This window comes from Lactuca sativa, chromosome 7 (assembly GCF_002870075.4).
Source record: "Lactuca sativa cultivar Salinas chromosome 7, Lsat_Salinas_v11, whole genome shotgun sequence".
Taxonomy (NCBI): Eukaryota; Viridiplantae; Streptophyta; class Magnoliopsida; order Asterales; family Asteraceae; genus Lactuca; species Lactuca sativa.
Window position 1 is genome coordinate 151,766,390 of NC_056629.2, and position 12,057 is coordinate 151,778,446.

At 35.3% G+C, this 12,057-nt stretch overlaps 2 protein-coding genes across 2 annotated transcripts; both read left to right on the plus strand.

The window, feature by feature from the left end:
• The first annotated feature begins 895 nt into the window (after window positions 1-895).
• Window positions 896-1,576, plus strand: LOC111904256 (pathogenesis-related leaf protein 4). Its single transcript, XM_023900033.3, has one exon. It carries the CDS (start codon window positions 917-919, stop codon window positions 1,403-1,405), a length of 489 nt encoding a protein of 162 aa, XP_023755801.1. The 5' UTR covers window positions 896-916; the 3' UTR covers window positions 1,406-1,576.
• Window positions 1,577-6,822: 5,246 nt separating this feature from the next.
• LOC122195217 (pathogenesis-related protein 1A-like) lies at window positions 6,823-7,391 on the plus strand. Its single transcript, XM_052765821.1, has one exon. It carries the CDS (start codon window positions 6,823-6,825, stop codon window positions 7,270-7,272), a length of 450 nt encoding a protein of 149 aa, XP_052621781.1. The 3' UTR covers window positions 7,273-7,391.
• Window positions 7,392-12,057: the final 4,666 nt, after the last annotated feature.

Sequence of the window (12,057 nt, forward strand, 5' to 3'; positions counted from 1 at the left end):
CATTCTTTGGTCTCCGGTCCAACCGTTTCGACCGGCCGGTTCAAACCGGTTTTAAAACATTAGGTACAATCCGATGGTGTAAGCCCAAATTGGGGCAATAGTTATGATTATCATTAAATCATTAGCGCAACTTGGGTTGTTTCAAATGTTAATACAAAATAAATGCAGTGTATTATATCCGATATATTATGTTACGATACCTAAAAGCTTTCAGTCAGATCTAAATATACTTGCGATTGCGACTTGTTTAATTTTTACTGGGTATAAATGGATAGTGTAAGCCCAAATGGGGGCTTAATTTGTGATTAACATTAAGACATTAACGCCACTTGGGTTGTTTCCAATCTTAATACAAAACAAATGCAATGTATTAAATACGATATGTTATGTTACGATAACTAAAAGCTTTCAGTCAAATCTAAATATACTTGCGACTTGTTTATTTTACTGGGTATAATTGGATTGTGTAAGCCCAAATGAGGGATTAATTAGTGACTATAATTAGGACATTAACGCCACTTGGGTTCTTTACAAAACAAATGCAATATTTAATATTTAATATACGATATGTTATGTTACGATTCCTAAAAGCATTCAGTCAAATGTAAACATACTTGCGACTTGTTTTATTTTTACTGGGTAGAATTGGATGGTGTAAGCCCAAATGGGGGCGTAATTTGTGATTATCATTATGACAATAGCCACTTGGGTAATTTCAAGATTTAAATCAAAGGCCTTTGTGTCCGATGGGGAAGTTTTGGCGACTTTGCTTAAATTGCATGCGTACGTTATTCACCTTTGCACATGCATACCAAATGAACATCCAATATCACATAACATCCTATAAATACCGGCCATTTGTAAATCATGTATCTCCATCATCGAACATCAATTATCCAACAAAGTAACTATAGCAATGGTGTCATTTAAACTCTCATTTACACTTGTTTGTTTCTTTACCTTAGCAATTCTTCACACCATCAATGCCCAAAACTCCCAACAAGATTACTTAGATACTCACAATGCAGCTCGTGCCGAAGTGGGTGTCGCAAACATTGTATGGAATGCCACTGTGGCTGCCTATGCTCAAAACTATGCTAACCAGAGGAAAGCCGACTGCAATCTTGTCAATTCTGGTGGACCTTATGGTGAGAACCTTGCTAAAGGTAGTGGTACCTTCTCAGGCACTGCAGCAGTGAATTTATGGGTAGCTCAGAAGGCTTATTATGATTATGCCACAAATACTTGTGCTGGTGGACACGTTTGTGGACACTATACTCAAGTAGTGTGGAGTAATTCTAATCAACTTGGATGTGCTAGGGTTCAGTGTACAAATAATAGTTGGTGGTTCGTTATTTGCAGCTATTATTCTAGTGGAAACATCAATGGCCAATCTCCTTACTAGTGAACTTGAGTTGTGTTGCTGGTTATATATAGAGATATATAACATATGAATAAATATATATACATCTTTTTGGTGTAATAAAGAATTAAAGTGATACTGAAACATTGTTTGTCTTTTGATTGCTTGTGTTCATCTTCTTCTCTGTCATATTTTGTAATTATGTATTTAGCAAATATCTAGAGGAAACGAGTCCAAAAATAACATAACAACATACTGATCATATACTCTTACACGAGTTCTTATTCAAGAATTTTCCAGAAATATCACAAAATATTGAAACTAAAAGTTTAGTATAATGATAGACACATGCATTAACGAATTGATATTATCTACCCACACTTGGTACCTCAAATACAAATAATGTCTAAACGATCGTCCATGCATCTTGTCATATTTTTATCAATATTTGAGAAATTTACATTTTTGGTCTTTGAATCAGTGGCGGAACTACTAATAGGCTAGGGGAGGCCATGGCCCCTAGAGGTGGCAAAAATTGACACGACACGAAACCCGACACGAACCCGACACGAAATAAACGGGTTTGGGTAAGATATTTCAACCCGTTTAAATAAACGGGTTGACACGACACGACACGAAAGTTAAATGGGTAAGGTTAGGGTTGACAATTTTAACTCGAATATGACTCGAAAATGACCCGTTTATTTATATGCAACTATTTTGAATTATTTAAATAAACTAGAGAGATACAGAATCAAAACCATAAGTAAAAAAAAGCCTTCAAATTAAATTGTTTTGTAATGTTGAAATGACTTAGTCATCTAGATGAAGACTTCATTTCAATTTTTCATTCTCTCCCGAACTACCCAGTCTCTTTCACCACTCCCGCATTCTCATGACCTTTGTCATCCGCCTCCCCAACTCCCACTCTTTTAATTTTGTCATCTGAACTTGCTATGACTTCAACTATTCTGCCTCCAAAGTATTAGTTTTTCCTTTTTGCCTACCTAACTCCTACTCTTTTAACATGCTCAATCTTTTAACCTCACATGACACGACATATTTCGAGCTATAGCCCTAACCCGAAACTCGACACAAAAATAAACGGGTTGACACGACACGACACGTTAATTAAATGGTCGGGTTAGGGTCAAGCACTTTCAACCCATTTAGTGTTTCGACACGACACGAACCCGACACGATTGCCACCTCTAATGGCCCCCCACCTTTTTTGCCTACTAAGTTATAATTTATATGAATAAGATGATGGCAAAAATAAACATACAAGTTGCAGATGAAGGTTGCAGAAGAAGAAGACAAATAAACTGTATTTTGTTGGATTTAACGAGTTACAAATTCACTAAGAAATCAGAGAAAACAGGTGATAGCAAACCACTCAAAGCCCCCAATTTCGATATTAATTTTTCCAAGAATAATTAAACAAAAAAGGATGGCACTTCACCTCTCAAAGTAATTAAGGAATATAGGGACATCAAAATAAAAAATAAAAAATAAAAAATAAAAAGAATTATGATTTTGAAATATTTGAAATCCTCTAATCAATTGGACGGAAAAATAATTCAAAAATTTTCAAATATCCAAACCATATCTAAATTTATGCTGAGATCCAAATCAAATAATTTTTTTTAATCTAACCCTCGTTCAGATATACACCCATGGAGCAAAAATCTTCAATAACCGCCGATGCGGCTCTCCGCTCTCCTCTCCGTCCTATCATTGTTTCTTCCCTGCCTCGTTAATTAATTTCTATCATCGGAGCCGCCTAGGTCCAGATCAACCTCCGCTCTCTTTTTGCACCGCGGTTCTCCAATTAAATCAGTTTGTTCTGTCATAGCTTGCGATGTATCTACTACACTCTCACTAATTTCAGGTAAAGATTTTATGTTTCTAATCTCTTCCTGTTTTCTTCTTATTTAATGGTATTATGTACATTGTAACTACTAATTACAACCTAGTATGCTATACCTTACCTATAACTCTGATGAGTCTATTATTGTCTTTTCTTTGTGCCTTAGGGTTAAATATTGTATTTTTAATAAAAAATATCGTTAAAAAAATAGTATGATAAAAAAGTTATATGAAGAGCCAAGACATGTTAATCAATTTTTAACATAATTGTACTTATTAAATTTATTATTCTTAAAACTAGTCATGTTATTTTGATTTGGGACTTGGTTAAATTATATTCTAATTTACCACGATTTATTATGAAAAAAGAGTATTGGCCCCCTCGTTTTTATAGTCGTGTTCCGCCCCTGTTTGAATACATCTAGAATCTTCGCTTTTTAAAAATGTTTTGGTCCATAAAAAATCGATTTGTAATTTTGGTCTTATTTTTGAAGTTTCAAAATGATTTGAGAAAATTATAAAAGTCAATCACCATGGTGTTTTCCTAAACATTGCAAATTTAGTCAACGTTTAAATTTCATGGTTTACTTCTAGAGTTGATCTTCATAGTAACCTTCATACCACTAAAACATGGGGTTATGCAGCTGTGGAGTAAGAAAGCAATTGTTGGGCAGTTATCGAGTGGGTGTTGGGATAGCAGCGGTGTAAGGATGGGGAGTATGGTTGCACAAGTAGTTGCAGAGCACTACGGTGTTGAGCATACTATAGTTACAAGGGTGGTGGTGTTCGATCAATGGGTCAGATTAGTTCGTGATGCTTAATAGGCCCAACCTACACCAAATTTTATATCAACTCATCTCTATACATAAAGCCACTTTGTACCAATGTGACCTTAAGGCAAAGAGCATGTGCGCCGGCTATTGTTAAGAAGAATCTCTCTTTAGTTTGTCAGTGGACGTTACTTGATTTCCTTGATCAAGTAAGCCATGTTAAATAAGTGAGTTCTTTATTTTATTCACGTCTTTAATTGTTTTGTGAATGTGTTTTTGTGTTTTTACTGAATTCCTCAATTCTAGCAATTTGTATAAGAGTTGTGGATGAAGCCAGGAAACTATGATCGTTAAATTTGAATGTCACGATTACTACTTTTGGAATATGCACATTTAAGATTATCTCTACTATAATAAGTTACGCAAACCACTTAATGAAAGAAAAAATGAAGCAACGAAGAAAACAGGCCGGTACATGTTACGTTGTCATGTTCTTGGTTTGTTTATGTTATCGTATATAAAGAACGTTGCATACAACGCTAGCAACGAAATAACAACGTTTTGGCATATCAAAAAGTCATCTAAATTATATGAGGATGTTATACTCACAATATTGAGTTGTATAGACATTTTAATACTAAAAATGAACTAATAAAAAAATGTTACAAAATAATTATTTCACTGAATATGATCGAACTAAGAATGTATTAAATGGATATAATTAACATTCTAACGAAGTATAGGAGGTTGAAGTGACAACTAAATTAAGATAAAAGGGTACAGTGTCACAAAAATATACCTAGATAAAAGATAAAATAATTATTAGAAATTATGAAATGACTAAGCCGCTGTTTGTTTTTTGAAGTCAAAATTTCTGCAGTTTGCGGATCACTTCTGCAAGCCTCTGCGGCAAAAAAAGGTGGACCAAATGTCTGTAGTCTTCAATAAGAAGACTGTTTGTTTTTAACATATGCAACTGTTGAAATAAATTGATTTTTCAAACTTAATCTCATATCATAAACATTAAAAATGTGTTTTCAAAAAAAAAAAAAAAAACTACACGCTGGCCCGTGTCTTTTTTTGTTTGTTTAGGTTAAAATGGGGTCTGAAGTCCTTTGAAGACAGTGGTGCATGTCTGCGCCAGGAAGACCTCGCGCAGACGTTTTTTGATCTGCGCACTTCCAAAAAACAAACACTTTGCGAAGACATATGTCTGCGCGGCGCAGACACAAGCGGTTACGCAGATCTTCAAAAAAAAATCAAACAACCCTTAAGTAAAGAGAGAAAAGAGGAATATAGGTCGATTATTGAGTAACAGAAAAACTTCAAGGACTATAGTTGTAAAACTTATTTCAATCACCATTCGTAAACTTCCACCTCATTTTCCCTTATTTTCCTTTAAGATATTAAATATCCTCCTACATTTTATTCCTATTTATCTTCCTACCATATCAAATGTTGACATGTGACATATTTAATGACACGTTTAATGAAATCGATAATATTTTAGTCCACTTATCAACATTTAATATGGGTAGGAAGATAGTAGGAATAAAATGTATGATGCTATTTCATTTGTCTTTTTCCTTTTCCGGTTAAACCTAAAGAAATTGTCATGTTTCGATTCCCCTAATGTTATTTTATTTTTAATAATATATTTTATACAAATATTATTATGTTTTTGTAGAGAATTAAACTTCATACTTTTTTATATAATATTTTTAATTTTTTAGTATATATAATTTATTTATATATTATAAAAGCTGAAAAAATGGATATAGAGAATGTGGTAATAAATAGTTAGGGACGTACTGGAAAATTTTCACCACAACCACACCCATCGTCAAATGGTGCGGAGTTGGTACTCCTTGCCGCCTTAAGAACTCACGCAACCCTTGGTTTTCCTTGGTTCCTTTGTCTATTTTCTCGTTTATTCATATTCAACCCCTACCTCTATAAAAACCCTATAAACCTTCCTATTGAGGCTGCTACATGAGAACAAAAAAAAGGAGAGAGACGAGAAGGAAAGATATAAGAGGCGAGGATTTAAACCCAAAGAAAAGGTTAATTATGTAGCGTCAATTTCCAAGTAATATTTTCTTCTCCTGATTTCCATGTGTTTAGAATTCCTACAACCATATATAGCCTTCCATTTCTTTTGTTGTCCAATCAAGCTGTTGGATTATAGAAAGACAACAATGTGTATGTTCATTACGTATTCGTGACTTCAATGGCCATACTTATTACAATATTAGGAAATTTTTTAAAAAATAAAAGGAAAAGAAGAATGAGCAAGTGGAATTGATATCATCAGGCTTGCTAATGAAAGCCTATTCCATCTCTTTAATGTCAATGTAGCTTTGAATTTTTACATGCTAAAAAATATGTAGGATAAATATAACAAAAGTTACTAATTTTAAACGAAAATACAATTTCGACACTGCGTTATTTTTTGTCTTAAATTGGGCATTTCATTTTCAGTTTGTTACCCCTCTCTTGGCTTAAGGGCCTCACTGTTGACCAAACCCTAAAAGTCAACAAAAGACAACGGTCAAACTTTAACCCGACTCGTTGAGTGCACTTGGGCGACTCAGCGAGTCTACACGTGTCCACTGACTCTCTTTGTCCCTCTCCTGTCACGTCGAGTCCTTCCCCTTACTCGACGAGTCACACCAGGCATGAATCGCGGGGCCACCCCGACTCAACTCGCCGAGTCTCAAAAACAACTCGGCGACTTCCGCCTTGAACTCTAGTCCCCTAACTCTCCCTGACTCACCGAGTTATTTCCCCAACTCGGCAAGTCTACTCGCTCAGTGATATATGGGACTAAGGTCCAAAACTCCCAACAATGCCCAAAACTCCCAACAAGATTACTTAGATACTCACAATGCAGCTCGTGCTGAAGTGGGTGTTGCAAACATTATATGGAATGCCACTATGGCTGCCTATGCTCAAAACTATGCTAACCAGAGGAAAGCCGACTGCAATCTTGTCAATTCTGGTGGACCTTATGGTGAGAACCTTGCTAAAGGTAGTGGTACCTTCTCAGGCACTGCAGCAGTGAATTTATGGGTAGCTCAGAAGGCTTATTATGATTATGCCACAAATACTTGTGCTGGTGGACATGTTTGTGGACACTATACTCAAGTAGTGTGGAGTAATTCTAATCAACTTGGATGTGCTAGGGTTCAGTGTACAAATAATAGTTGGTGGTTCGTTATTTGCAGCTATTATTCAAGTGGAAACATCAATGGCCAATCTCCGTACTAGTGAACTTGAGTTGTGTTGCTGGTTATATATAAAGATATATAACATATGAATAAATATATATACATCTTTTTGGTGTAATAAAGAATTAAAGTGATACTAAAACATTGTTTGTCTTTTGATTGCTTGTGTTCATCTTCTTCTCTGTCATATTTTGTAATTATGTATTTAGCAAATATCTAGAGGAAACGAGTCCAAAAATACCATAACAGCATACTGATCATATACTCTTACACGAGATCTTATTCAAGAATTTTACAAAAAATGTCACAAAATATTGAAACTAAAAGTTTAGTATAATGATAGACACATGCATTAACGAATTGATATTATCTACCCACACTTGGTACCTCAAATACAAATAATGTCTAAAGGATCGTCCATGCATCTTGTCATATTTTTATCAATATTTGAGAAATTTACATTTTTGGTCTTTGAATACATCTAAACTTTTCGCTTTTTAAAAATGTTCTGGTCCATAAAAAATCGATTTGTAATTTTGGTCTTATTTTTGAAGTTTCAAAATGATTTGAGTAAATTATAAAAGTCAATTACCATGGTGTTTTACTAAACATTGCAAATTTAGTCAAAGTTTAAATTTCATGGTTTACTTCTAGAGTTGATCTTCATAGTAACTTTCATACCACTAAAACATGGGGTCACGCAGCTGTGGAGTAAGAAAGCAATTGTTGGGCAGTTATCGAGTGGGTTTTGGGGTAGCTGCGGTGTAAGGATGGGGAGTATGGTTGCACAAGTAGTTGCAGAGCACTACGGTGTTCAGCATACTATAGTTACAAGGGTGGTGGTGGTGGTCGATCAATGGGTCAGATCAGTTCGTGACGCTTAATAGGCCCAACCTACACAAAATTTTATATCACTCATCTCTATAGATGAAGCCACTTTGTACAAATGTGACCTTAAGGCAAAGAGCATGTGCGCCGACTATTATTAAGAATAATCTCTCTTTAGTTTGTCGTTGGACGTTACTTGATTTCCTTGATCAAGTAAGCCATGTTAAATCAGTGTGTTGTTTATTTTATTCGCGTCTTTAATTGTTTTGTGAATGTGTTCTGTGTTTTTACTGAATTCCTCGATTCTAGCAATTCGTATAAGAGTTGTGGATACAACTGTGACATCCCTAATTTCATGTTCTTGGTTTGTTTATGTTATCGTAGGCAAAGAATGTTGCATACAACTGTGACATCCCTAATTTCACGGTCAGAAAAGACCGATTTGTTTATACTTTATTTTTAAAATCAGAGTAACCTTTTAAAGAATACAGTTGCGGATTTGTTCCCAAAACAAAACTATGACAAAAATTATCAAAGCATTTCTTTAAAGAAATGTATTTTCATTATATAACAAAATCTAGGGATGTCATGTTCAATACAGACCAAAAGCATAAACAGAACAAAATAGACCTTACAACAATTATTCATAACTACTGGCCTATAATCCAAAATCTCTTGTCAAGTCCACCAACTTATACTCTTGTGCCATTACCTGTAATGCAAAGAAAACTGAGTGGGTCAGGCTTGGGAGCCTCGTGAGCATATAGGGTTTTCAACCCACAATAGTATAATTATTATTTTTAATTATCAAATAATCAATTCAAATACCCACCCCCATTATCCCCATTCATTTCTTAAAGATTTATCCTAAGAACCAATTACCCTTCTCCCATTCATTCCTAAGGATTGCCGTAAGGAACTGGCACAATGTCTAGTGCTGCCAAGGTTCTTAGATTACCTCTGGTGAACACGCAATCCACAATAATTAATGAACACCTAGTTCAAGAACACCTAATGAACACTTAGTTCCAATATTACCCAATGAACACCTAGTTCACAAACACTTAATGAACACTTAGTTCAATTATCCCTGATGAACACTAAGTTCAAATATCTAATGAACACTTAGTTCGAATATCCCTGGTGAACCCAATCACCTAAGAAGCACAGAGAATGAAAGCTCTTAGTCCAAACAACGTGATAATACAGTATATCTTGATCCTGCGAAACCACTAATGTTATAAACACATATAGATTATATTTCTAAAACAATATATCCCATCCCGTCGATCCCCACATACTGACCCTATACAATGATCTTACGAAATCTAGCCTAAGGAATCGATATGAACCACAAACTGACAAAGCTGCTTCAGAAATTCCCTGGCAGCAAACGAGGATCAATAAAGACATTAATTGAGGGGAATGGAATAAGTTTCACCACGAACCTTCGTTCGTAAAAGAAAGAACCACAAGACAGTTAAGTCAGGGGTAGTTATATAGATAACAATGCCTAGGCGTGGTCTGACTATCATGAGGTATTATACCCCCAGACTCTACCTATCCCAACATCGAACTTTGCCTAGCAGTGGCCTGAATACATGAGGTATTTCACCCCAGACGCACCCTATCCAGCAGTATAACACCAGACATACCTAGCAGTGGTCTATTACCGACACACTTTATTAGGCAGTCTACGAAGCTCCCTTAATTACTCCGTGAAAGAAAACGCTGACATATGAAGCTCGGTCGATCACTTCATAAAAGAAACGCTGACTCCAAAGCTCTATCAGAATAAAAGTATGGGGAAATACTAGTAGAGTACTCCCGTACGCTCCCGTAACCGACACACAAAATTGTCAAAAAGACTTTGTACATGATAGTACTTCTGGCATATTATAGTACTCTGGTATGCGAAAGACTCGTACCCGAGAACATAATAGTACCCTGGCACAAGCAGCACCCAAGACACAAAGCTTTGAAAAAATACTTCGTACATAAAATGTACTTCTATACGTAGGACGTACTCCACCGATCATAAATCTCACCCCACACATACTCTTAATAAGAGACTACCCAAATTCCAATCTTAATTGAACTAAACATCCCATTTAAGTCTTAACCCATCACTAGGCAAACCTACAATGTTTATAATCAATTTTTGATATTATCTCCATTTAGGAAATGCTAACTAGTGTATACTTAACACAAGGTTTTAAGTAATAGTATCATATATACGCATATTAACACATATTGAACCATATCTGATTCGCACGTTGTATATTATCAAATATATCTAACACGTATTTCGGACAATGACAAATACTTCACATACATATGTATATTTCATATTATAATCAATACTCGTATTTAATATCACGTTCCTAAAAGGGACTATACACATGATACCTTATCGAATGAATACGCTGTTCTAAAATACATAATCCGTACTCCCGGATCTTAAATTTGCCTCATTACCTAATCCATATTCCCGGATCTAAAACTAACCTCTTGATCTGATCCATACCCTTGGATCTAAAACTAACCTCCTGCTCTGATCCATACTCTCGGATCTAAAACAAGTTTATCTCTTTATCCTTTTATCTCATGGTCCAACCCACCTTTTATCACCTACCAACAACCTCATCTACTCATGTTCTACCCAACATATTTTTAGATACAAAATACATATACAGTTTAACTAATTAAAACTTATATAATTCATCCATTCCACAATCATCTCAAATAAACAACAATATATTATACACATAACACGTATTTCATAGCAAATACTTAATATTTATGTGTTAGAAGAAAGTGACCACACACTCACTTGATTAGAAGATGATCAGACAACACTACGACTTATAGAAGTAGTATTCTTGGGTAGATCTGGAAGATTTTCACAAAAAACGGGCTCCTCGCGGGTAGGCCTTGGCTCGGGAATCTCACTTCTCGGGATCTTCGGGACTTCGGAACTTGCTTCGGGGCTCGGGAATGATACCTGGGCTTCGGGATATAATTGGCATGCAAATCGAGGCAAAAACTAGAGAGAAAGGAAGAAAAATGGCAAAAGAATCGGCTGATCTCCGTTTCTATTTATAGGCTGCTGGGTCTGGGATTACGCTGGGCGTAATCTTTAGATAAGCTTTGGTATGCGTGCTACGATTTTCAAAAAATTATAACTTTCGCATACGAGCTCCGTTTTCGACGTTCTTTATATCCACGCGTAGGTGAGATTATGCTCTACAACTTTCATTTAGAATTTGTTGGCTAATTTTGACTTTATTTGTATTATATTATTTTTAGTAGGCCGGGACAGGAAAACTTCGTTATAAATTCATAACTTCTTCATCCGACGTCCGTTTTCGCCTATCTTTTTATCGTTTCACTACAATTGACGAGATCTTCGATTCTCGTTTAGATTGTTTCGACTAAAAACCGCTCGATCTCAAATCGAGTATTCGGGCTGCATATTGCTAAGCTAAAACTTAGAAAAATCATAACTTCCTCATACGAAGTTAGATTTGGACGTTCTTTTTATGCATGCTCACGGTTTAACGAACTCTACGACTTTCGTTCAGATCGCTAAGGCTAAATATCGCTCTAACATAAATTCACTATTTACGTCGCGCTGTGTCGTGCCGGTTCTGTTGCAAAACTTCGACAGTTCATAACTTCTTCGTTATAACTTGGATTTCGGCGTTCTTTATATGCACGGAAACCTTGTAACATATACTATAACTTAGTTGAGATTATTTATTCTAAATAATCTTTCATAAAAAATCCATTTTGACGCCTATCGTATCTAAATTGACTAGCCAGATCTACGGGCGTTACAACAACGCTAGCAACGAAATAACAACATTTTGGCAGATCAAAAAGTCATCTAAATTTTATGAGGATGTTATACTCACAATATTGAGTTGTATAGACATTTTAATACTAAAAATGAACTAATAAAAAAATGATACAAAATAATTATTTCACTGAATAT

What these genes read in the sequence shown, in the direction of transcription:
- LOC111904256 (XM_023900033.3), top strand. Translation starts at nt 917, where the DNA reads ATGGTGTCATTTAAACTCTCATTTACACTTGTTTGTTTCTTTACCTTA.
- LOC122195217 (XM_052765821.1), top strand. Translation starts at nt 6,823, where the DNA reads ATGGGACTAAGGTCCAAAACTCCCAACAATGCCCAAAACTCCCAACAA.